Source organism: Myzus persicae, unplaced genomic scaffold, assembly GCF_001856785.1.
Source record: "Myzus persicae strain clone G006 unplaced genomic scaffold, MPER_G0061.0, whole genome shotgun sequence".
Classification (NCBI taxonomy): Eukaryota; Metazoa; Arthropoda; class Insecta; order Hemiptera; family Aphididae; genus Myzus; species Myzus persicae.
Window position 1 is genome coordinate 13,942 of NW_019103884.1, and position 27,612 is coordinate 41,553.

The following is a 27,612-nucleotide window of genomic DNA, read 5'->3' on the forward strand; positions in this document are numbered from 1 at the left end:
CAATGAATAAATATCCCTGGTCCCTGGATAACTATTATCGTAATTACACGGGAAGGACCTTACACTTGGGTGTTTAAACATCAAAACAAATTTTTATTAACATTGGTAAAATATATTTGATGCGATAATATGTGCATATTAGGTCAAATAATAATAATAATAATAATAATCATTCCATGTAAAAAAATATTCACAGAATGTAAAATAATTTTCAAAAAAAAAATGCCTAAATTAAAAACTAAAATAATAAGAAACAGTAACAAAAATAAGTCTAATCTATGTTTACATAAAAAAAAAACAACTAATAGGATAAAATTTGAGAGTATTTTGTTAACCTTTACAAAATACAACATAGAAGTCACAAAACAAAAAAAATACTCTAAAATCAAACTATTTGTAGGTACTTGGTAGCAGTAAAAATATACATTTATATAACTTCTACCATACATAAAGATAAACAGTTAGCCCTACTTAGAAAAAGTAAAATTGGTTAACATATTTGTATCATATCCATAGAAAAATAAACATATTAATATCCAACATTTCCTGCAATACATGTCAAAACGTGTCAGTCTTAAATATTGTCTTGTAATGATTCCGGTGGTATATTATATTATTAAATAATATCCACACAAATTATTCCTTTTTTTTTAATACAATATGGAAACATATTGGAATGTTACGCTTTTAACGGTATTGTACAGACTTTTTAATATTTTACTGAACGTTTTTATTTGAATATATTATCAAAGTCGGCTAAAAGTGCTTCTATAACCATATTTTGTTGCATCAGGTCAATTGCCATATTTGTTGATTCAGTTTCTGGCCACATCAGGGTTGGTCCAAAAACAATAGCTAAATTTGGAATGTGCATCCGGTTGAATTCCTTATAACTTGTTACTCTACACACAATACATTTATTAATACAAATCATAGATATATTATTTAATCAATTATATTACTTCAATAAGTGTATTAGCAAGAATTTTAGCGTGTCGTAATTGGGTCCAGGTAACGATTTTGTGATGTCACGAAAATGTAATAACTTGTCTTTACGACTATGACTTGCTAGAAAATAAATATTAAACAATAAATTAATTTTAGCAAAACATGATAAATGTAATAAATTAATTGATGTGTGATCCTCTCAATAGTTAACACCTTTATAAGTATAATCCAATTTCAAAGACAACCAGTTGATATGAGTATAAGAGAAAATATTATGTGAAAGATTTTTACAACAAACAAAGGAGGCAAAGAGGAATTTCATAAGTTATGATTGAATGGAAGAGCATGACATAATATTAAATACATCAATTACCAACTGGGAATGTATGCAATATATTACATATCATTCTAATTTCTAACCTAGCATGGCATGTAATTGAGCTATTATTATTTAATTCCTAAAATTTAAAAATTGATTGAAATCTCGGAACGTTTAAAAAATATTCAAATTGATTTGACACTTACTGCCTGCTGAGATGGCTTTGCGGAAAGCATGATAGGGTATAAGAGGTTCTTTGAGTTCTCTAAAAAACAGCTTAAGAGCGCCAGTTAGAACATGAACGTCCTCTTCTTGGTCAATCACTGATAGATTATTTTGGTCAACTTGTAACCTTATCTTTTGCACCTGAGATAAATTTCCTGAAGCTCGGTACAGACCATCGGTTTTTAAGTTTTCTTCGCTGATTTCAATAGCTGCCACGCAACGTTGTACAAAAGCTGGGACGCGAGGTTGGTCTGTACCAACCACATGTTCCAAAAAACATCCAAATGCATTCTCATCTAAATTAAAAAGCGATGATGTAACAAAATAATTATTGGACGAATAATGATTAAATACCTTTCCATATTCCTTTTTTGACAAGCGATTCCATCGTAGGTCTTCGATGAAAAAATTTCCGAAGACGGGCTTTAATTTTTGTCTGACGTTCTACATTGGATGTCAAATCTTCCATACTTCCTCCATCTTTTGCTTTTACTAACGAAAAAATAGTCATGAAATTATCAATTGCAAAATAGAACCAAGACCTTATCATTTTCATGTCATAACATTCAAATAAAAAAATGATAAATATTCAATTTGAATACACCAATATTTAAAACATTACTGTTCATAAAAAAAAAAGATAAAATAAAATCAGTGAATGGACTGCAATATTCATTAAACTCAATTGATAAACTCTACTGTTTTCCCTGTTTCATTATCTGGACCCTCTGCACAGGATATGACTATATACAATAAATTAAACTAGTGTATCCTAAAAAAAAAAACAAAACACATATTTTAATTGAAACTTACATTTAAGAGATTTGTTCCTATTTAGTTTGTTTTTTTTTTCAGCGTCAAGTAAGTCTTTGGTACGTGTATTTGGTGAACGAGGACATCTGTCAAAGTTACATGGCTAAAAATAATAAATACATTTTAGTCAAATATACATTTCTTTAATATATATATATATATCTAACCAGATTGGAAATAACTGCTTGTATTGCATAGAGCCATGACTGGGCTTGGACGTTACATTCGTTTTGGAATAATACTTGAGTTCCTAAAACAGTACTGATAACATAGACATTTTTACGGCTAGATACCTTGTCTGCTGGATACACAAGGGCACCATTCAAATCTACACAAAGTTCTGGTCGTCCATTTCCATTTTTCTACAAAATAAAAATATATATAAATATATGTAATATTATACTTTAGTTTAACAGACTATTAATTTACCATTGCTACAAAACATTTTGCGTCTTTGAAGAAAAGCAAAAACAATTCAGTAAGTATTACATGTGATATCGTCCAATTCTTTCGAAGCCTCTTTCCGTTTTCAGTAATTTTAGTTCGATTTAAAGGACCTTCTTTCAATACGCACTACAAGGGTGGTTAGTTAATAAGTTATGTAGAAAACAATTGAAATAAATTTAACATTAAAAAAAAAAGTAATTACCATATGCCCATCCCATAATTGGGGCCAATTCTTAGGAACATTTACTTGAGGTGACAATGGGCTCCTAAAAATTAAATTAATATAATTAATATTTTATATAGTATGTAAACAACAATAAAAAATTATACAATTAAATAAAATAAATTTTTCAAATTACTTTAAATCCGAAGAATCGTTTTTCTCACTATTATTGCTTTTGTTTGATTTCAAAGACGAAGAAGAATCTTCTAAGTCTACTTTAAGAGACGATGGGCTAACATTAGATGCATTGCTATTACTTGTCTCAGGCAATGTCCAAGATGATTCTTTACTGTTTTCTTCATAGTAATACGACCGCCCCTTAAAATCTTTTGAAGAGAGCCACTAAACATAACAAAATATACTGGGTTAATATGGTATGTCTTGATACGGTAGTTAATCTAGGTAGTAAGGTTAAGTAAGTCAGTCAAGCAGTTGAAAATATAAACAACAATTTCTGACTTTTTGTATTTATTCTTATGAAATTTCATAATTAAATGTATGATTATTTATATGTATGTAATAATCAATCAAGATATTACGAGTTTTTCTCAGTAAACCTTAGTATTCTGTGTAGGGAAAATTAAATTAATTAACAATCAGACGATTTTTTACTTTTAAAAGCTTAAAGAAATTGTTAGATTATTTTTTGAACAGTTTTTTAATTTTTAGGCACAGCGTGTGGACAACACCTGCTCGTCTTCAGACGAAATCCCGTCCAAAGCGTTGTCCATGAGCTCATTTTTCCAAGCCATTATGTCTGACCACTTGGGTCTAAACGAGACGCAAATTTCATCGTTCGACGTTTCTGAATGCGGCAGAGTACGATCGTCGTCGTCGACGTCCAACGGCAACGAATCGTGGCCGTCGCCTGGTTGCCGGTCCATGCTATAATATTCAAAATCCGAAACGCTGGTGGTGGAGTCGAAATCGAATAAATTATCAATCGTCGAGTCTAAGACCGAGTCTCGGTGAACACTAAACAAATTCCACGGTTCCGACTCTTCGGCCACCGTGTGCCGCAGACATTGCAACCATCTCACTACGTCCGCTTCCATGGGAAGTATAATGGTCGTCGATAAGGAAACCGGCGCGTTCAAGAGTCGACGCAACACTGTCTAATTGACACATACTGACATCCATTCGTGCGTGGTACTTATTAGTAGTTTTTTTTTATTTATTACAATTTACATTACACAATTAAAACGGAGATGACGACGACAGCACAGCGAGCAACAACTATCGTGCTTTTAACTAACAGACAGAACGATGTATGTATATTATACGTAGCCTGCGTGAAACGTTTAAAATAGATTCGCGAAGTAGTAGGTATATTCGTTATCGTTTTTGCCGTGTGCCTGTGTGTTGTTGGCATTTAAATGTCATGCTCTAACCTATTATTATAATACAAATATATTATTATATAATATAAAAAAGACCAAAATGCCTGTAACCTTTAAACACTAGTATACAAACGAGTTATAAAGGATTTAAGTTTTTTAGAGCTTTTTTTATTTGGGTATTAAAAAAATATATTTAGGTCCCGTCAAGAAAAAATTATTATTGTGACAGACGATCAGAATTTAGAGCAAAATAATTTTATACACGCGACAAAGAATTATTTTTTTATTATTTTATGAATGTATGATGTAAATCTAGTTTCTTTCAACGTTGTTTTGAATAATATTAAAAATAGTAATTAATGTCGATATTTAAATACAATATTAATATACATATAACTTGAAATATCTATAAAAAAAACTATGTTTATATATTTTTTGGTTATATGCGGTAAACTACTTGAGAGAAACCTTGTTTTAACATTTTATAATTGTATAATACGTCATATTTCACTAAAAACTAATTTGCAAATTCTCATGATTTTCATACGTTTTGTCAAATCTGGGCCGATAAATTTTACCGAGTAAAAAAATCTGAGATAGCTTCAGGAAACCATGCTTAAAATATGCAAATGCTAAAATCTAAATGACCGACTTATACGTATCATATAAAAACATGGATTAATATAATTATTAATATTATAGACTGAGGGAATCGATGAATGTATTGATTTTATAATAATACGAATGAGTTTAAATTTTAAATTTTTGTGGCAATCACCTTTTGGAGCAGTAAAAATGAATACTTTAAAATATTTTCTGGTAAGAAAGTTTGTCTAGTTGGTATTTTGGAGGTATCAAAATTAAAAAATCAAGTTTTTTAATACTTAGAAAAACCGAGAATCACGACGAAATTCAGTGAAAATTTCAAGTATCTACACGTTTTATTATATTAATAATATTGAGTACTTATTTTTAAATCAGAACAAAATAACAAATTAATTTAGACAAAATTGATTTTGGGTAAAAATTTCCATTTTTCCATATTTTTGGTTTGTTTTTCTCAATTATTGCTTTAAATATCAACTGGATTCACTTTCTTACCAGAAAAGATATTGAAGCTTAAAATTGAAGCATTTAATTTACTATAAATTGTGTATACAAAAAAAAACACTTCGTTGTAAAATCAATACATTCTGTTCAAAATCTAAATAGAACAAAATGGATTATTCTGTAAGTAAAAGAAAACGTAATGTTTGTAAAACCAATAAGTACATTCATCGCACATAATCTAACAAAATGTATATTATGGTAGGTACTTATTAAGATTTTCATAAATTATTTATTGAAATAAGAACCAAAATATCTTTGGAAGGTTATATACTTATTACCAACATCATGGTGTTTTCTGGACAATCTTAAGTGATTCTTAAAAATAATAATATTTTGCACCCAGCTCTCATGTTTTGTGACATATATGTAAATATATATTGTAAATATACCTATGGAGTTCAGATTATACAATTTTTATTAGCCATAAAAAACGGCCCTAGTTATATCATTTTTGTCAAGTCCTACTACCAAACAGTGTTTTTACATCACTGAACACAATACACCTTCTTTCTACATAACCATGCATTTACGATTCCGATCTTTAATTTTAATAGTTAGATGGAAAATTTGATTACATAAATAATTAAAGCACATGTTGACACAATCAACTAAAATTATGTTGTAATTTAACATTTTTAAATTTGAGTCAAATATGTTAATTTACACTAAATAAATGTTGAACTCCCCAGCAAAAAAATGTAATTGGCAAGGTTGCCAGAATACTTTATGTTCTGTATGAAAAAAAAATGTAAAAAAGTGCCAAACAATCAACTCTGCTCAGAAACGTTTTTAGAGTGTAAAAATGATTACTTCTATAAAAATTGTGATACCACATTTATAAAATGCAGTAGAAATATTGGTTATAGAGAAATACAACCATATACTTAAGTTTATAGATCCAAGCATTCAACTATTTGAGGAGACTCATATAATATGGTCACTTTAAATGTAATAATAATGTAAATCAGCTACCTGAGCGTGGTGGGATCTATCTTGACCATTAAAAACTATTTAAATTTATATATGTTGAATTGAACCAATTGTATTGAAACTTTGTTTATTGACATGGAGTAATTTTTTTAAACTACTAGAATTGTTTAAACTTTTTTTAATATTTAAAACAAAAAAATAATTGTATGAAATTGCAGTCTAGATTTTTAAGTTATGGTGTTCTTAATACTTGTAAGTCTATAAATAATTCATCTTTATTCATATCTATCTTCAAGGTTTTCTTGATAGAAAAACTAATGCATCCGTCTAACCCACTTATTACCCATTAACGTAAAGTTTACTTATGTAAATATTGTTTTTCGTTTAATTAAAATTTAATTAAGTAAATAGTCACATAATTAAAACAGAATAATAGTTTATAGGTAAAGTTAATTTCTTTCACAATTATTATTTATCAAATTATCATATATATTTTAGAATGATAAATTGTATCAGATTAATTGTACAATTTAGAAGAGTGCACATATTAGTGCACATATTTTCTCTCATTCTGACCCACTCATGATATTGACCAAATGCATCGATACAAAATCAACATTTTATAGTTTTTAAATATTTTTAGAGAAAAACCATACAAATTTTGTATTTTATTTATTATTTGACTCATACAATTATAAGTAAAATTCTACAATTTATCTAAACATATTGGCTCTCTAAATATATGATATGACATACATAATACTATATTATAGTCTTATACCAATAAGTTTAAATCTTCATTGTCAACCATTAAATGGTAGTCAAACCAAAACTAAGTTCAAAATGACATGACATTATCAACAATGTACTTGTCAACAATGTAAGTTAGTAGTTATCTACTCTCCATTGTGTTAAACTGAACTACTAAAACAGGGCAACTTATCTATATTCTATACCAAATACTATCATGAATATACATTTAACAACATTTAATTTAGAAAATGAAAATCATAATTCTATTTCATGAGATGTGATGATAAAGCACCAATAATTTTTATACACCTATATAATGTTTCAAAATTCAATAATATAAAAAATAAGGTCATAAACAAGGAGAATATTAACAATATTGGAGATCTGAAACCAATGTTTTACATTTTTCATATAAATTGTTTACTGTATCATTTAAATATTTTAGACCTATCTCATTTTTAAACAGTTGTTTTCAGCTTTCTGTATCAAAAGATAATTTCTCAACTCAAAACATGATGCAATTGAGCACTCTTGGTTATTTGACAATACAGAAATAACAGACTGATTGCAGATTTATTATTTCAACATTGTAGAATATAACTAAAAATAAAATTAATTTAAGGTTTTGACTACCTATTTAATTAGGTATTACCAATAAATTTATTTATTTATTTAGTGTATAGTCAACAGGCATGTTATTATTACAAAATTTTACATAATTGGCGCCGATACTGCTATAATAGCTCAAAAGCTTACCTTTACTATTTATAAAATTAAAATTAATTTACATTGTCTGATTTGTATTCTGGAAAAAAATTGAACTCAGCAAAAACTTGTCTATAGATCGTAAGAAACACTTTGTAAAAATTAAATGTTATATTATCGTGAACATTAATTGAAAAAATGAGAATATGACATTTTTCAAATCATAACTAAAATTAAAACGGAAAATGTTTCGTAGGATCTACAGACATGTTTCTGCTGAACTCAAATAGTTTTTCAGAATCAAAATTAGAAACTTTAATTTTGTCAAAACAATAAGTAAATTGTTTTAAAATGCATGTAATACATTTTATATTGTTATTGGCATGTGCATGTGCATACGAGTGGTACCCGCATTCAGTTTTACTCACCCTAACAATCATTTACAACTAACACATTGATCCTGAGCGGCTAAGACTAAATTAGAAATTGCCTAAATGTTAAATAATACCCTTAGTGAGGCCCCTTAATATTCTTTTTCATTTTTTAGTTTATAATTAGAATTAAGTTATTGAGATAATTGTTTATATTCCTTCTATTAATAATCTAGAAATTAATTTGTAATTTTGTAGTTTTTGTACGGTTGTTTTCAAGAAGTTCTTATATTATAATAATTTTAAGACTACGGTTTAAGTAAATCTTAAATACCTTATCTTTGGAACAATTAATATTAAAAAAGTATGATTAACTTTTTATGAAATTTAAAAAGAGAATTTTCTTAGTTATGTTGAACACAATATTAAGAATTGACAAAAAAGTGAAAATATTATAGAAATCCTAAGAATTAACAGAGACAATTACAAGAACTCCGGAATTTATACCTTATTAAAAATAAGAATGATAAGTAGTCGACGCCAACGAGATTTAAAAGAGGAAGTTTTTTTCTTGAATAATATCAAACACATTAGATCAGATTCATAAATAGCAAGTATCTAACCTTATTGAACGTTCTATACCGGGTGAGTAATGGCAAGGTGAATGACCTTCATAGGTATAGGCACATCTCGGATATCAACTAAAATAGACTCAATTATATTGTTTACTTGCTTAATATCAGAAGATAATCTCTCCGGTTTGGGTTAGTTTACTCTATGGGCATAATATAAAATTAATTACTAGCCCATTTACTATGTTCATTAATTTCATTAATTATGACATCATTGGAACAATTTAAATTACTAACAGAGTTTGTTAAAACTATCCACTTCAACAAGTAGTTTTTTATAAGAATTTTGAGCTCAGGAATTTCTTTGAGATCTTGATTACAGCCAAGACAAAGAATTTAAGCAATACATTGACTATTTTCCATACTAAGAGACATTTTAGTTCAGTTGCAGAAGCACTTTGTATGAGACATCGCAGAACATCCATCACATTTGATAGGAACATTAAGACCTCAAAATATGAATTATAGGTACCTATAGCATATATCATTAGTCATAATAAATAAGTTTATAAATCACTTATTACCGTGTGAATACAATATAGTTTACTGACTAGTTTAACTGCCCTAAAGAAATACCGATCACAGACAAGAACTGCTGATCAGAAACTGATTTTACTTCATCTAGGGTTCTTAGTATAATTATTATTAGAGCAAATATGAATTTGCCATAGTATTTTATGAACACACCTTATACGTGAAATTAATGTTTACCTTTGCTCCAGTTGATTGATTTACAAAACATGGCAATCCAGAGGTAGGATCAGCTTGCATTATCCATCCTACAGGTGTCTCACTAATAGGTTTAACTTTTGTTCTTAGTGGTGGAGTATTATCATTAGGTTCATATTCTTCATCCAATTCAGCTAATGGAGATGAACTCTGACTTTGACTACCTGAATTAATTGTCCCAGCACTACTATGCCCACTTATCTTGTCTTCCTATATTCATAGACAAATAAAAATTATGAAATAATATGTAGATAATAGATTAGTGTGCATGACAAATAACATACATCAACTATACGATGTTTAGGGGAAGACCAGGAACGTTCAAATGATTCACCATGGCCTGGAGTAACATCTAGAATTGGTGGTGAAGAATTTCGTATTGGATATCGTTTAGAATAAGAATCCACCTTGAAATAAAAAAGTTGTTAATAAAATGGTAATACAAAAAATATAAAGCAAAAGTGTAAATGAAATAAAAATTAGGTCAATGTATCTAATACCAAAAAAATAAACTACAATGATCACTTAAAGTGAAACAAGCTGCAAGAGAAAATAATACAGTTGATTTTCATGGTTAATTAAACCAGGCGAATATTGTTTTCCTAAGTTTTTTTTTTTTATATAAAGTAGCCTGTTTAACGTGCAATGAAAATAATATTGTGAAAGTAACATGTACAAAATTGATTATGCCAAGTGAAAACTGTTAAATAATATAGCATCCCAATTTAGAGCCATTTGTTTCAATCAGCTTTTTTTTAAATATTAGTTCATAACTAGGTATACTTGTTTTTAATAATGAAATTAATTAATCTTAAATATAAATATTTATCTGTGTGCTTGTAAATTATAAATATTTAATAGGTATCTGAAATAATAATTTGTTAGAGATTCTCTTTCACAATATTAATATGCTATGAATGATTTTATATCATTGTTGATTGATGTTAATAACAACATATCCCACCTTAAGAACGATTTAAAAATGAATATTTAGAATGAACTTATTTAAGTTCCATAAACATTTGTAAGTTGCGCTTCTTAATATGTATCCCTATTATTTTTTTCTACTGATCACTATAAATATAATATTTTTACTTATCTAATATTATGTAACTTTGTTATGAATGTACTATGTATTCTGTGGATCTATAAGTCTTTGTAGGTACAGTAATCTCAATATATATATATATATATATATATATGAAGAGTTTAAACAAATACCAAGAAATTCAAGCTAATATCCTAGTGTTGTAGAAACTAAATAAACAAATAAATTATACATTATTGATAAAGGAGTATTGAGTATACACTCAAAAACATAGTTCATAAACTTATTGTATTTTAAATAAAGATAATGTGATTATAGTAAGCTAATTTGGATAAATAACTTACACAATGACGTACACATAATATATGTATTATCTATGAATAACTCGATGAATAATATCTGAAAAACTATGATACTTTTAAGTAACTTCTTGACATCTTACTGGCAACCACACAGAAATTTAAATTTTCATGTCCAAATAATTTATGATAAAAATGTATTTTTTAATCAACAAATTTCTTATTAATTAAATATTTCAGTTGTGTCTTAAAAAACTGCTATTCTTACTAATGTATAACTATAGATTTAAAATTTAAACAACCTCAATTTGAAGCAAAATGGTTCAATGGCCTATAAATAACCTATTTTTTTTAACAGTTTGATACTATTACTGACTATTTGTCACTATTAGATAAGTACAAATGTACAATGACTAATTTGCTTTTAGTTTAGTTTAAGGCGTTGATTTTATGATAATTGTTTGAAATTTTTTAAAGGTTAAGTTAGTACAATTAGTCTAGTTAGGTTTGTCTAATGAATATTTCAAATTAAAATTCTTACTCTACGGTTTCTGGCTAAAGATGTTCGTTTTCTAGATCCATGCATCCTCAATGAATCTTGATCACTATCAGTAATGCCCAATGAATCACCATCTAATAAACTATCTGTTGAGCCACCTGTAAGATCTGCACTAGTACTATGAGCATCAGGTGTAGATATTGATTTAGATAAAACAGAATCACTAATCATTAGTGATTCTTCATCATCTGGTTTGTTTTCTTCAATAATATTTTCGTTGGTCATTATGTTTTTAGCCCATTTATCACGTTCATGTTTTGTTTTAAAGCTACCAGTATAACAAAGTTTATTTTTAGGAGTTTGTCCATTATTACCTAAGTCGGGTTTTTCAATGGCTTTTAGATTTTGAATTGATATTATAGCAGGCTTGCGAATGTTTTCTAGTAGGTTCTGTACTTTAGAAGGCTCGTAAGTTATTGTATTTTTGTTCAAAGGCAACGATTTTAGCTCAATTTCTTGAGCAAGTTCTTCTAAAGAGCTGGACAATTGTAATGAAAGTTGCTCTTTAATATCACATTTTTTAATATTCACCTGACAATAGCCAGAATTTTCTTGGTTAACTGTAACTACAGTTTTATTTTTTCGGTTTAACACTGGAGACAATATGTTATTTTCATTTTGAATATCAACTCGTTTAATATCACTTATCACATTATCAACATTCAAGTCATTGACACTTAAAACGGTGGTGTTTTCTAAAGGAATGTTTTCGTAGGACGGAGTTGACGGTTTTTCAAAAATAGTACGTTTTAGCACTTGTGGTTTTTCTACTATAATTTTCTCCTCGCCCTTGGATAAACTAGGCCTGCTAGGGGCTCGGGGAATTTCTTTAACAAAGGTAGCTGGAACATAAAATGGCTGGCCTGAACTGCGTATAACTTGCCACCAGTCATCGTTAGTTTTTTTCAACAAAAGTAGTTTCTCGCCTTCTTTGATTGATACGCACTTGTTTTCTCTGGTTTTGTACTCAAAGTCATAGAGAACCCTAACCTTAGTGTCGGAAATATCCATTGTGCCACGGTCATTGTAAATTTGACACCTAAAATATAAAAATATTTTTTAATTAAGTCTATTGAAATAAAAATTTTATCAAAATGTACCTAGGGCATTAAGAGTTTTAAATTTTTAACAGTTACGTAACTCTTAGTATCTTAAAAAGAATTAACATTTTGAAAATATATTCTTTTACATGGGCCAATTTGATTCAAGCTACTAGACATTTTTGAAACGAGAAAATTATTTAAATATTTTTTATCATACTAACATTTTTTTTTACTTTGATGAAAGACAACTCTACATTTTTATTTTCATATACCAAAAGAAAATATTTTTTCTTAAAATTCCAATTTTTAAATTTTGGAGGGTAGTTATCTAATTAGTTTATAAACATTTCAAGTTTAAATTAATTGTACGGTGTCACTGGGTTATACTCGGGGTTATCCCACAAATAATTGTTTGACTACTCCACTCATCTAAACTTTTAATACTATTTATGTACATAAAATTATATTGAAAACCACTTTTGTTTCATAATAAATATTTTAATAGATACCTATCTAAAGAACTAAACGGAACAAAAGGAATTCTATTTAATTTTTCACAACAACTTATGATTTTCATTAGCTCGTAATTCTTAATAGTTCAAATTTATTGAACTCTCCTTGAACTTTGAGCTTCTAAGAGTCAACTGAATACTAAATACATACATGTCTTATTGAATATGATCATTGATTACAATTTTTTTTTTTGCTTTGAAAATTACTTAAATTAATAAGTTGTAAAATCTATTAAATTATTTCCATGTAACTAGAGCATAAAATTCAATTTTGGCAGCATTACAAGAATAATATTTTAAAGGCCATTAGTTCAAACTAAAAGATGAAAAGTTTTAGGTGAAAAAAAAAATGTCCAAGTGATTATTGAGAAGGGTGTCAACCGTTTGAAAACTATTATCAGGAGTCGGGTACTTCAAAATATTATAAGCCGCTATCCTAAATCATATATTTAGATTATCATTAGGTATAAGTGTATAATCTATTTCACAAGAAACCAAATGATTTTTGTAACAATCAATAGAACAATCATAAGAAGATACTAAGAAAATTGATAAGTACCTATCTATTGAATCTAAACAGGTAGGTATCTCTTGTGCCAATAAGAATTCTGGGGTAAAATACAATTATTTTTTGAATTTATCAATAAGACAATAACTAGATAAATTATTATCTAAATGATACTAACACAATAAACACTTTGTGATCATAGAGGATTGGTAAGAATTGTCAACGAGGACACCAAACCTATCCAATCATAAGGCATTAGAAGGTGAATTATTGTAGTTCTGTCAAGTATCGTCGATACCATCGTCATCCAACGTAGGGTACCTCATCAATAAATCGAGTAGTTTAATTAAAATTTTTTTTCGTAAACGTTTATCGAGCGTAACACTAAGGGATAGTCGATCTCGGGCCGGAAACCACGAAATAAGGAGTGACGTGAACACGTCCAGGCCCAACCCCAAACGTACAACCCAGTCTGTTGTACAACTACCGTCCGCACCGGCCAAAGACGATGTCCGGTGCACTTCACGGCCGCTCCTTAATGACAATATGGGACGTGATGCACGACCATTTCTTACTACTCACCAAAATGTCACGCGAAAATCCCATTGGAAACACGACCTTGGCCGTCCAACTCCTCTGGATGCACGACGACGGCGTGTGCGGTTATCGCGTACAGACGATAAAACCGGGAGAGGAAAATCAACACCAACACAGAATTAATATCAATGATAGTAATAATAAAATATTGATAAATTGTGACAGTTTATTGTAACGATTGAACGGGTTCTATCGGCACCGGACGCATACGCGGTCGACGTGACTCACTGCTGTGCGATTTATCGTTTCTAATCGACCGTTTGACATCGTCGTCATACACAATATAATATATTTCATGCAATATGCACTATTATTATTATTATTATTATTATTATTATTGTTGTTGTTATCCTGCGACGGTACGCGACGACGGGCGACGAGCGGTAAGGACGTTACTGTTGTGGACGGCGGACGGCGGCCGATTACGCGATTTCTGCGTGCGAATAAATTGCGAAACGCGAATGTGTTACGCGGCGCGATATCGTTGCGGAGGAGTAGCAGGAGAAGGATGGGGAGGAGTGATCCACAGGGCAACACGGCGACCGTGGTAACTACACTCGACTCGTAGCGGGTGAAATGTGAAGAATAATATTATTATCGTCATAATATTTTAGTCTTGTGGCAATGATTTCGTGACGGTGACGCAAGTCTTCATACCCTTCATAATCGTCAGATGGCGTTGCGCTCAACTACCTACTTGTCCCGAGTCCTCCCGATAGTAAAAAACTCGCAAACATACATACATGTTGTTGTTTTGTACATTATCTTGCTCCCAATAATAATAACAACCGGCAAGGTTTATAGATAACAAATAAATAACAATAGTATTATCGTTACAGTTCTCGTGCGATCCACGTCCTGTCATAGAAATATAGAATAAAGATAAGCGTCCTGTACCCTGTGACCATCCGCGACCATTCTTAATAATATTATGCAATTATCTAATATTTTGATTGTTTCGTGCTTTTGAATTTCGTATGATTTCGTATCGGTGTAACTAGAGTTTAATTATTCGAGTTCAACCACTCCGCAGCTGTACACCTGCTGCGGAAAATGGAGCTCCAAGACACTTTTTACAGTAAATCCGAATACGTAGAAACGGTAATATAGCCCGGGGACTGTTGCAGATATACAATATATTTAATACTGTTAACCACATTTTTACAGACTACCGGTAATAAAGTGAGTCGGCAAGCACAAATTTATGGCTCTCAAAATATTATACTGAACGGCAAAGTCATACTGCAGTCGGGTGTCATGATTCGAGGTGACCTAGCTAGCGTTAAAATGGGCAGGTACTGTTTTGTCGGCCGAGGTTCAGTTGTGAGGCCACCGTGTAAAAAATTCAGTGGAGGGTAATGTTACAGTCACTTACAAAGTATAATATTTTTTTATTTTTTATTATTTTAACAATTAACCAAACAAAAAGTGGAAAGCCAAGAGTCCTATATTGATCTGTAATCATTTTTAAACAACATGATCATTTTAATACTCTAAAAATTTGTTAAATTGACATTAAAATATATGTTTTCAAAGATTCCTTTTTTTTTGTATTCAATATAACTTTATTTACAAATTACAATCCATACATAATGGCCTAATAGGTATATGTTATACAAAATAATAATACACATGGATGGCTTTTTGTGCACGAATGCAAAAAAACTGTTCAGAAACGGCACCTCCTACTATAAATATTTATTCTTTTAATAGGTTGGTATATTAGTAATCAGGATGATAAGTGCTAACTTGGTTTAATTTGTTATTACTAGAGGTCGGATTTTTATGATTTTACATATTTGTTTCTAGTTTATGCAGTTAAATGGGAGTGAGAAATCTTTACGAATCACGAAACACAGAATTCACAGGAAAAAATTTATTTTGCATAAAAAAGCATATTTTAGAGGTTAGAGAATATTTAACACGTTAGAGAATATTTGGGAATATTTTTGTGATACCCGGCATATAATGAACATATTTCACGCATATCAGCATTTGATAAATACAATGTTCACTAAATGATTTATTTCCGGATTTTAATAAAAATTAATCTCCAGGTATTCCTTATCGATTGCGAAAGCACAACGGTTATTTCGTTAGCTGTCACGACTATACATCGAACAATATATAGTAATTAATTGTTATTGTAAAATTAATTTAATTAAATATTTTTAAAACCAAATTAATAAAAAATTAATTTAAACTGTTTTTTTTTTTTTATATCAAAAGAATATTTTGCATATTTAAGGACATAAAACATCATATATCTGGTATTTTAAAGGAATATTAAGAGAATATATTGCTTATTTTATGTGACATACAAACATCATATTTTAAGGATTTTAAAAGAATATAAATCCGACCTCTAGTTATTACATAAGGGAGAGTTTGATATCATACAGGTTGATATTTTTTAATAATATTTTGTCGCTAATTGTGATTAAAAGTGAGATGAGTGAGTTTATGTATCCTTAAACTTGATTAGGACATTTGGGTCATCTAGGTTTTTGTTTTGTTCTGGACTTCTGGTATTCGTTATTATAGTCTGGTTTATGTTTAATTTTGTAACTTGAGAGTAAGTTTAGATACCTTCTATGTTATTTAAATAATAGGTGGGTTTGACACAATTAGTATTAAAATTTTAATTTTCTTTTTTGCAAAGTGGTTGTTGTATTTGGAGTTGCTACAGACTTTTAAAAATTTGACATCCATGGTAGTTTGCGGGAGTAATTACCATTGCATAATGCACTTTTTGCTAGGAGATCAAGACTTTTGGTATAAGTGTCAATTTGGTGGTTTCTGTCACAACAGACACATCTGAGGTGGCTGTTGCAGTATGCTCTAGTATGACTGTAGTTTTGTAGTTTAAACATTGGAGTGCATGTTTGTTAATTTTAGAAACTCTATTTTTTTCTTTAGTATAGCATAAATATTTAAGTTTGAATACAGTTTACCACTTGTTCTAAATCAACAAAAAATAGTGGTAAGAGTGTTTCAAAAAAGATCGATGTTGCTATACTGCTACCAGGCATAAACTGGTGACTGCCCAATACAGATTTTAACTTGAATAGAGAATAGATTTACTGTGATTAATTATTTGCTATTTAATATTTTTGACTATATTATATAATATCTCATTACCGAGATTACAATATAATTTTTTTTTATTATTATTTAATTTTGAGTTGATTATTAGGGATGTGGTTATATTTGTAATAATAAATCACGGCATCACTTTCGTTTTAACCTGCGTTGAGGATTTCCTTGTAGTATTGTGGTTTAGAGATATTTTATAAGAGAATTGGAACGATTTTGGAATTGTTTGTAAAAGTGTGTTCAAAAGAGATGTGGTTGCTTATCGATAGTTTTCATATAAAAATTGTTAAGTAGTGTCTAATTAAAGACTATTTGAGTTGACAGTAAATGAAGGCAGGTAGAAAAGTATGGAGTAGGTTAGGAAAAGCGCAAAATATAGACTGCCTATTCCAATCATAAAAATTATAATAATATAGTCATTAATTGTGGCAATATCATAAATATATAGTTTATTCTCAAAGATACATAAATACCATTCATTTCTGGATTCAAAATATTATGCTTATAATTTGTTCTGTCACATCTCGTTTTTACAAATATTGTAGTTTTTCCCTTTTTTTGTATGTCTCACATCAGCCTTAGATCTGTTATTATTTCTAACTTTAAGAACTCACATAAAAATACAATATTTAAATATTTAACTTTAATGATATGAAACTTTAAAAATGACGATAACATTTTTAGAATCACTCTCCTCGTCCGAAAAAAATGGCCTTCATAATGTATGAATATTGACACATTTAATTATTTATGCTATAGATTTACTTATTTTGCACTTCAAATTGGAGATCATGTACACATTGGTGAACAAAGTGTTATTCAAGCAGCTATCATTGGGTCTTATGTACACATTGGAAAAAATGTTGTTATTGTAAGTGTATAATATGTATTATATGTGACTTGTCGAGGCGCGGCCTTACACTCAATCTGCGGAAACACTCTGAGTGTATGTACCGGCCGACGCCGCTTGCTCCCGGATGGGTGACCACCCGGGTTTTTAGCAACATATCCTTGCCATCCATACAAAAACACATGTTACAAACCTACTAAACCTATACAAAATACTCCCTACCGTTCCATCCCACACCCAATGGCCTATGTTGCCGCGGATTCACCCTAAAATAAAATATATATCTTACGGTATTGTTATTTGTTACTAATTCTATCATCATTTTTTTTAAGGGTAAAAGATGTATACTTAAAGACTGTTGTATGATTGGAGACAACACAGTACTTGCACCTGATACTGTAGTTCCTTCATTTACACATTATTCTGGTTCTCCAGGCATGCAAATCGGTCAATTACCAGTTTGTACTCAAGATCTGTCAACTGATTATACCAAATCATTTTATGATCACTTTGTTCCGTCTATTGATAATTTATAGGTTTAAGTTATAGATTTTAACACTTCTTTTCATTTAAAATTTATTGTATAAAATAATATATGTTTTGATAATATATAATAATAATTATCTAATTTTGACATGCTTTACAAGTCTGTTTTTTCTGATCTTTTTCAAAATCTACAAACACCTTAGCTGGTAACATGTGTTCCAATAACATGTTGTTCTCAGCAGGTAAGCCCAAACATGCTCTGAGTATGTTTTCAATACATGCTCTCTGGCGGAAGAGAGAATTTATTATTGGAGCTCCTATAAATACAAAATAAATAATTATTTATCTCATAGTTGATAATTTATTAAATACCTACCTTTTGGTACAACAGGGGCTTTAAGTAAGTACGACATAGCAGTGAAGACTGGATGCAAAGGTGTGTAATCTGATTTATCTGATCCAATTTCAATTCTGTTAAAGACGTCCGCAAGTATAAGTAAATCCAATATAAGAGGAGATGCCAATAATGAATCTTCACATGTATTATGTATGACTAATGTATTTATTCCATTCATGAATATTTCTGATGTGTATTCATCCAATGCCCTTTTGGAGTCTTTGACGTATGGCACATACTTAATAACTACACAGTGATCAGGTGTCTCATTTGGTTTGTAAAGAATGCTGTTCGATTGAACAACGTCATCGACTACATTGCTTTTAGAAATCTCTTTTGAACGAAACTGTTGAGGTGCTGACAAATTTTTACCGTCATTGTTTCCCAAATGATTATAGCTCACAATAGACACTGGTTTTATGCCAGCAGTAACTAGAAAATCTACAAGTACTGACTTCAACTTTGTTTGACCCGATTTGAAATCATCACCAGCAATATGTACACACCATTTTTCAGCTAGTTCTACTACACCTTTGACAAAAGTGTTTGATGGTGATCCATTTATATAAGTACACTGAAATTATAATAAAATTAGTTTATAACTTGTAAAAGAAAAAAAAATCTTACTCCTTCTAAAATGGAAGCAACAGCAAATAAAGTAGATGGTGATATTTCTGATTCATTCTTGCAAATTGATCTTAAAAGATTGTCTGATGTATCATTAAGTCCTTCAATCTCTTCACTAAAACGTTCTGTATTGGCAGTCCATATTACAATCACCTGATCCAGTTCTTTGCATTGCTTAAAATCTCTAATATCTGTCCTGATTTGATCTAATGCTTCTGATTTTTTTTCCATTTTAATAACATTATCTGCACGATTTGTTTGATTGGCTGCAATGAATTCTGGTATATAAATTGATGGTCTTGGAATAATTTCAGACATTTTATTCATCAACTTGTTTTGCAAATCTATGTCCAACACCTAAATTACAAAATAATCATTTCAAAAACATCAAATTTTAAACACAATTAATAACTCTATAATATTACTTCTGCTCTTTTCATAGCTTGACCTAAGTCCATGCAGGAAATGTCCCAACCGTCAATCTCTATGTCATTGGGGTTAATCATGGGTACTAGGTTTTTTAATGGTACGTATACATCTTTGCCAGTTGTATCCATACCAACACGAATAGTTGAAGATTGCGTTATTGAACCAAACCAATTTGGAGTCTTAACGCCTGACTTTGTTTCCCATGTTATGCCATATTTATTTGCAATGAGGCCCGCCACTAAGGTAGAACCATTGTTGCCACCTAAGCCAACCAACATTAATCCAGTTTTTGGCACTTCTCTCTTTGTTCGAATCTTGAGTTTAGTAATGGTGGGCTTAATCTAAACAACAAAATAAAATACCGATATAAGTTAATTAGTTACTACCTATATCTTCAAAACAAAATACACATCCATCGTCATATGCAGTCATAATTTATAGCTAAGGGTGATATTACTATTAGGGACTTAGAAAAAATGTTATGATTTACCTTAAATCTGTTACAATTCTATAGGATTTTTTTTTTAATATAACCAACAATGACCGCCTCAACAAATAATGATAAACATGAATAGGTACTACCAGTGGTGTGGCGAAGGGGGTAATCGAGAGGCAGCTGCCTCTTAGTTATTAATGGGTGGATGATAATTGCAAATAGGTGAAAATTTAACTTTACCAGTATATTACCTATCTATTATAGTAATATCTACGACAAGTAGTTAGCTAGTATTAGCTATTACAATAAATGCCTTTATCGGCTTATTAGTGTTTCAGAATGAACAAAATATAGTAGCCACGTATAGTAGGTTAGGCAATACTGAACAAAAATTAATCTCGTGAAATTGTTATAGGTAGTTATAGGTAAGCGCCCTTTTCGTAGAACCTACGAAAGTACCGACTACTGCATTCAAATTTCTCTAAGGAATCATTTTAGTTCTGTACCTACTGTTTTAATCGCTCATGAATAATATGCTATATTGTAAAATAAATACCTACCTAATATAGTATTGTATTATAAGTATAGGTAGTAGGTACGATATGTCGTCAAAGATTCAAGGTAGACAACATTTACATTTTTATAATCTTTATGTTTTTTTTTTAATTTTAAGAATTTTTTTTTTTTTTGCGTCTGTACCTCTAGAGATTGTTATTATTTTAATTTTTTTAATATAAAAACAGTCAAAAGTAAAAAAAATTCTCAGAACTTCTCTTAATAATTAAGTAAAACTAAAAAAAAATATGAGAACAAGAATTTTTACGCAAAACCAGTTTTTTTTTGATAAAACCAATTTTCTTATGCTGTTGTAATTCACAAATTAAAAATACACGGTGTAGATTCCAAATATGTTGAAACTTCTTTATTCATTTATAGCCTTATAGGCATTTGAAGTTTCCAATTTTTTTTTTAAATTTTTTTTTGTAAATGTTGATAAAAAAATTGTCTCCCAGTCAAAAAGCTTGAAAATTGAATGTAAGTTGTTTATAATGGAATATAAAAAAAAAAGTTAGCCTATAACATAGCTGCAGGTAAGTACTAGTAATAATACACACTAACACTACCTACTTAAAAGTGTAATATTAAAATAAATTCACCATAATTGATGTTCAATAAAGTAGGTAATCTAATAACCATGATTAAAGAAATTCTTATCAAAATTAATTTCAAATTTCATATCAATAATTTTATGTTATAGCATATTTATTTAATTGTACTAATTGCTTAATATAGGCAATGTGATCATTCAGAATAAATATTTTAAATGTTAAATCTGTAAAAAAAATAATCGCTTTTGGTAATTTGTTTATTAATAATAAATACAGAACATTTATACGTAATAAAATATATTGATTCGATTGAGATTATTATTGTTTTTGTAGCTTATTAATAACAATAAAGAACCTAATAGTTAACTGGTTATTTTGTGACGATATTAGTGTTAAAAATCTTGAATAATATGTTCCTATTATTAGGACGACAATGAACTTGCATCTACTTCTACTAAATACCTATAGAGTATAGACACCCAGTGGCTAGTAGGTACGAAGTAACACAGCCTATCAATTACAATGTTTCGAATAAATTAAGTCAGACAACTTGTCACTATCACACTCGTTGGGGTAACATTATTGGTTGAACTTTGGGAACAAGCAAAGTATCCAAAGTTTAGTCGCCTGCGCCTGGGTCATCAAAATGTCATCAATGAGTGGCTTTTTTTCATTACCTAAATACCTACTTTTATTGGTTTGACCTGACATACTTTTTATTTTCACTTATCAGTTATTATCAATATTTTTATTGAATCAATCTTATGCACATATTATTTATATATATAAAAAAAAATGTTCAATAATCCTGTACCTATCAGTTAGATACCAATCACAGTATACCTATGATTTATCCAAACCTTTTTTTTGCGCTGTATAACTCCGAGAAGTTCCAATATTTTATTGGTATTATTGCCTGTTTTTACATTTTTCTAAATATTAAAATATGTACGACCTATCCAATACAAAGTAATAAAAATTAATGAATACCTAAGGAGTAAGGACCCAACATTGCTTAAACAATAAATTAAACATTTAATAAAAATTAAAATAATTAATGTATAATCTACCTACTAAGTATTAAAATATATGCATTTCATACACATAATTTACTAGCAAATAAATATAAGGAAACATGTTGTATTATTTAAAAACATAGAGATGCGGTATAAATTATAACGACCTTAAATATCGAGATATATATTATGTGTGAGGAAAATGTATGCAATAAAAATAAAAGTATTTATCTAAAAAAACCTATCAAATGACTAATGATGTTTGAATAACTATACTGAAAAATGGATACTAAACATATTTGTGCAGGTGATAGGTGACAAAAAAAAATAGTATCTAGATAAGAATTCTACTGAAATTATGATATTGGATATAATATGTACACTACAAATAACATTGTAGACTCAATAAACAATAGTTGATTCAACCGTAAAATCTATAACTAATTATAAATATGTCAAAAACATAATTTTTTTAATTTTTTTTGTGTGAAGTCTTGTAGCCTGCAGGTATGTTATAGGGTACCCAATATTATATACCTACGTGTACAATACAAAATAAATTTTATTTTATTCTGTTATAGATACCTAAGTAAATATTTTATAATAATTTAAGAATATCCCATTAATAAGTGGCTCTACTCTTTTATATTCTAGCTATAAGTCAATTATAATACATGGAAAATCATTTTAGGTTTTTATATTCTGATATCTGAATTGAGTTGGTCGCTGGGTCTATATCAAGTAGGTACCTACTAATTGTAAATAATAACTAAATAAATAATAAACTGTAATATTATAATAATGAATACCTATAGTAATAAACTGGTACACTTATATTATACCTACTAAACATATTATAATTTTTTTTTTATTATCTGCTATGTAACTAATACAGTAACACATGCCTAGGTACCTCATACATACTTAAAATAATATAATATAATATAATAATTACAGATATATACCTATTGTTAAAACTTAAAATACAGCTATTTTAATTTGATTTTTATGAAATATTTAAGAATACAATTTGTTCATAATGTTCATACATCATAACCTATACATAATTTATATATCCTATATCGTAGGCTTTTAATATCTTCTTTTACTCCGCCTTACACTTCCAAATATTATACTTTATATATTATTATATTATACATTTATACGTGGTCAGTCACGGGACCAGTTCGTAATACACCTCCATTGGGCCAATGTCTTACCTCTTGACTCTCATACACTCCTGTGTCTCGTCTCACACCAGCTATGTCACTCTCTATTCTATATAATATCTATCTACACTTCACCCATCCTCTGTTCCATTTTTTCTAAAACCATCATTATTTTGTTCTACCGACCTTCAGTATTTCAACATATCAACGCCGTACACTTAGTCAACTCAATTCGCTCTTTCTCCTGAACTTCCTCCAAAATTGTACACGATTGCATTTGATTTTTTTTGTCAAGTTCTTTCTCGTCAAGTGTAGCTCACCACTCTCAAAGTCTTTCATTCAATTTTTTCGAGCTTTCTCTTATCAACAATACATAATTCATCATTGTACCTCATTCGATAAATCTTTCGTCTAATATAATGAATCAATAATTTTAATAGTGATAAATTTAGATTCAACTATTACAAAAATACATAAACAAGTTATCTGTATTTATTATAATTTAAAAGCCATAATAGGTACATATTAGAAATTTCGTTGATTATTCATAATTGTCTATAATTAATATTTAATAAAGACAATAATTATTGTTTATCGTTAAATACTTAATGCTATTTTAATTTGTATTATAACATGTCTTTATTAATAGTTACAAATATCAATTAAATAGGTACATACTCCAGTTATAAACATGTATTAGGTATCATTAAAACCACTATAGTACGGTAATAACTAATAGATTGGTTCTAAATCTCTTAATAATTAATATTAATTTATTAAAAGCTGTTTATTCATATGAATAGTAATTCGTTTTAACTTTTAAATGATTTCGATTTTTTAACATATTAATATTTAGTTATTATGGTGAAGTATGAACTAATTAAAAAAAAAGTGTTTTAATGTAATGGCGCAATGACTAGAATATATTTTGTAGTTTTAAATTATAGTTTATGTCCTATTTTATGCCAAAGTTTAGGAGCGCAAGAACCCTGAGAAATGTAGAGTAATAACTTATATATTATAATATGTATACTATTCAATATTCATAATATGCTCTGCACTTTGTAATAAATAGTAAAATATATTAAATAATTATAAAACTCTTAACAGCACTACTACAAATAAGCAGTTCCTGGTATATAAGCTTTAAAAATATCGACGTTTCCTAGTATTTAGGTGTAATATATAAATGTGAGTACCTATCATATTATTTGTTGAAAATGTTCTAAAATAAAATCAATATGAAATAAGCTTACAAGGCTACTAAACTTAAATAATATATATATATTATATAATACATCGATGAATGAGTATAAATATATAATATAAATTATAAATACCAAATACGTACTAAGTACATTATTATACCTATCGACCAGTGGTCATTACGAAGTATTGGTAGGTAATCTAATGTTTTACTTTATGGTATTTTTATAAGCAGTAAATCGCATTTTCGGTAAGACTAAAAGGTTATTATAAATTTATTTTAATACTGTCAGACTACATTTAAGACTCAGGTTAATCAATATGAAATAATAAAACGCTTTTATAGGACATATTACTGAAAAATATTCCGCAACTATGTATTGGAAGCACGCGTACTTATACATATATGAATTATAGTGTCGGCCTGGCACGCCAAAGGCCCTGCATAGATCAGTTTTTTGAGGGGTCCCATAATGAAATTCAAAGGACCTAAATTAAATAAATATTTTTTCTGGAAACAAATTTTCTGTACCCTGAAACCCAAAATAGGGACAGTCATGAGCCTAATAAAGAAAAATTGAATATTTTGATAAGAACATGACGGGGTCCATAGGTACTTCCTATAATATACAGACCAGGAACACGACAAGCAAAAATAAAACGAAGGGGCCTAGCGGCCATGGCCAGGCTGACACTGCAGTATTAATACTTTATACAGTAGGTATATGACCACCTATAATGAGCAATTATAATTCACCAATAACTAATAAGTAATTTAACATTATTCCCAAAATCTCAACGAGGGCCTGCAGGTACTCGGAACTTGACGATATTAAAAAAATATATATTCATGGAGGTCTAGTTAGTAGTTAATGAGAAAAAAGTAGTCTATAAATAACTATTTACTGAATTAATTACTCCTTAAATAAAAGTCCGCATTTTCGGTGTTTCGTGATTTTTTTATTTTATTTTAATATGATTTGTTTATTATTATTATCTAATAGTAACTACGATATTTTGAATCTTGCTATGTTTCTCTTTATACATTTATAAAATATAATGTCGTTTATTTATCTTATATTTTATTGTATTGTCAACTGTTAACTGATCAGTCTAATTTGACTAATTTTGTATTTTATTTTGTATCTACTTATTGAGATATCTTGGTTTTTTGGGGGGGAAAGTACGTGTACCTATCCAATTTTATCCAATGTTCGTTTTATTATAATGTTGAAATTTAAATTACTATTTCCGAATCTCTACTCCATCACAAGCTTAGGTTTAAAGGATTTATACTATTTATTGAACACATAGGGAAAAAACAAAAAAAAAAAATTCGGCAGATTACACAATATTTTGTCCTATATGTAAGGATAATAATTAGTTGGTGCATCGTAAGAATGAGTTTTTACCACAATCGTGTCCTTCTCCTTTACGGCGTAGTTGATGGGATAATCGACGGTGGACTCGATGAACTCTTTGGAGTATTGAACGTTCGGGCTTTCCACCTGGACGAGTCCGCCAGCGTTCGCCGTATTCTTGTTGCAAGATGCCGCCATCGTTCCTGCGCTTTCAGTTAACGTCCGTACGAGATGCTGAAAAGTCTAAGGTATCGTAGGGTATTGGGTGCCTATATATTATACTGTGTGGGCGAGCGAAATAATTATCCTCGAGGATTGTTATTAAAGAGTGTGTGAGTAAAAAAAAAACTAATAAATCGTATTGATAAAAATATTAAAGGTATAAATTATTAATTGAAGAAATGTATCCGGGCTGTGAGACTGGAAAACGACCGGCGTCGGAGCGAGCTGTGAATCTGCAGTGAGCGCTTATGGCAACGGCGCAGAGACGGCAGAGAATAATATAAATAATAATTTTTTTGCAGTAATAGCTACCAATATTGCCATGGACGCGCGACTATACAGCGGTTGTTATAGTTGTTTTGGTGGGTACGAATGGCGGCGCGGGTGAAGCGGGAAAAACAGTGTGTACGCGTGCGCGAAAGCCAAGCACGGCGAGTATATACGTAGACGGTCTGAAAGTTTGTCTCGCGTCGCCGCCGGAATGTTATAACATAATATAACGTACAGGGTGTGACTCGGCTAGCATCACTCTCACCACCATTTCTCCCTTTCATTGTAAGCAATAAACTTAATGGAATACTATTTTTTTTTTTTTTTTGAAATGTTGAAGTCTTAAAGACCATGTTTTCGAATAGGTAATATAGCTGGTGGCTACTAACAGAGGCGATAAAAAACAAAATTTTTTCACAGCAATTGTCAAGTTGATGTTTATTTTGTAAATGCGAATCTCAACAGCTGGTACCTATGTAATATCCTTGACGTTTTTCAGAACTGTTTTTAAGTTATTACTTATTAAGCTTTAAATTGTGTACTAAAACCGTCGTGGGATTATTTCTATATTTGAAAAGTTTAAGTTTCTATCGTCATGGGACACTCCTTGTGTGATTATCCAAATAAGTAATAACAATAATATTATTGCAGGCACAACAAATCTGAGTACTTGAAAATAAGGGGTTTAAATTGGTACTCATACTGAAAAATTAAAAACAGGAATTTAAATATATAAATAGTTTAAGGATAAAAAGGGATGAGATGTTTGGTGAATCATCCTGTATATATTCCAATAAATTATCGATTCGACTGTCCAGGAGACCCGC

General features: G+C 29.5%; 3 protein-coding genes across 3 annotated transcripts; 1 reads left to right on the forward strand and 2 right to left on the reverse strand.

Moving 5' to 3' along the window:
- Nucleotides 1-434: 434 nt before the first annotated feature.
- LOC111035871 (rho GTPase-activating protein 12-like) lies at nt 435-14,676 on the reverse strand. Its single transcript, XM_022317685.1, has 13 exons — nt 14,097-14,676; nt 11,434-12,490; nt 9,830-9,952; nt 9,528-9,755; nt 3,112-3,317; nt 2,955-3,018; nt 2,735-2,878; nt 2,473-2,667; nt 2,306-2,408; nt 1,847-1,984; nt 1,474-1,788; nt 963-1,068; nt 435-902 (listed from the first exon to the last, which is right to left on the reverse strand). The coding sequence occupies exons 2-13, from the start codon at nt 12,460-12,462 to the stop codon at nt 731-733; spliced, it is 2,823 nt and encodes a 940-aa protein (XP_022173377.1). The 5' UTR covers nt 12,463-12,490; nt 14,097-14,676; the 3' UTR covers nt 435-730.
- A 488-nt stretch (nt 14,677-15,164) lies between these two features.
- LOC111035873 (dynactin subunit 5) lies at nt 15,165-18,699 on the forward strand. Its single transcript, XM_022317687.1, has 4 exons — nt 15,165-15,212; nt 15,279-15,466; nt 17,967-18,078; nt 18,390-18,699. Exons 1-4 carry the CDS (start codon nt 15,165-15,167, stop codon nt 18,591-18,593), a joined length of 552 nt encoding a protein of 183 aa, XP_022173379.1. The 3' UTR covers nt 18,594-18,699.
- LOC111035872 (inositol-3-phosphate synthase) lies at nt 18,620-26,796 on the reverse strand. The gene is made up of 5 exons (XM_022317686.1): nt 26,345-26,796; nt 19,993-20,337; nt 19,568-19,924; nt 18,920-19,514; nt 18,620-18,860 (listed from the first exon to the last, which is right to left on the reverse strand). Exons 1-5 carry the CDS (start codon nt 26,489-26,491, stop codon nt 18,682-18,684), a joined length of 1,623 nt encoding a protein of 540 aa, XP_022173378.1. The 5' UTR covers nt 26,492-26,796; the 3' UTR covers nt 18,620-18,681.
- Nucleotides 26,797-27,612: the final 816 nt, after the last annotated feature.

Bases quoted from the DNA above. Each gene is read 5' to 3' on its own strand.
- LOC111035871 (XM_022317685.1), bottom strand. From the start codon at position 12,462: ATGGATATTTCCGACACTAAGGTTAGGGTTCTCTATGACTTTGAGTAC. The intron at 9,953-11,433 runs GTAAGAATTTTA...TTTTATTTCAAG, and splicing joins CTTTAGCCAGAAACCGTAGA to GTGGATTCTTATTCTAAACG. The intron at 1,985-2,305 runs GTAAGTTTCAAT...TTTTTTCGTTAG, and splicing joins TAGGAACAAATCTCTTAAAT to TAAAAGCAAAAGATGGAGGA.
- LOC111035873 (XM_022317687.1), top strand. From the start codon at position 15,165: ATGGAGCTCCAAGACACTTTTTACAGTAAATCCGAATACGTAGAAACG. The intron at 15,467-17,966 runs GTAATGTTACAG...TTTATGCTATAG, and splicing joins TGTAAAAAATTCAGTGGAGG to ATTTACTTATTTTGCACTTC. The intron at 18,079-18,389 runs GTAAGTGTATAA...ATTTTTTTTAAG, and splicing joins TTGGAAAAAATGTTGTTATT to GGTAAAAGATGTATACTTAA.
- LOC111035872 (XM_022317686.1), bottom strand. From the start codon at position 26,491: ATGGCGGCATCTTGCAACAAGAATACGGCGAACGCTGGCGGACTCGTC. The intron at 19,925-19,992 runs GTAATATTATAG...TTTGTAATTTAG, and splicing joins AAGCTATGAAAAGAGCAGAA to GTGTTGGACATAGATTTGCA. The intron at 18,861-18,919 runs GTAGGTATTTAA...TTGTATTTATAG, and splicing joins AGCCCCTGTTGTACCAAAAG to GAGCTCCAATAATAAATTCT.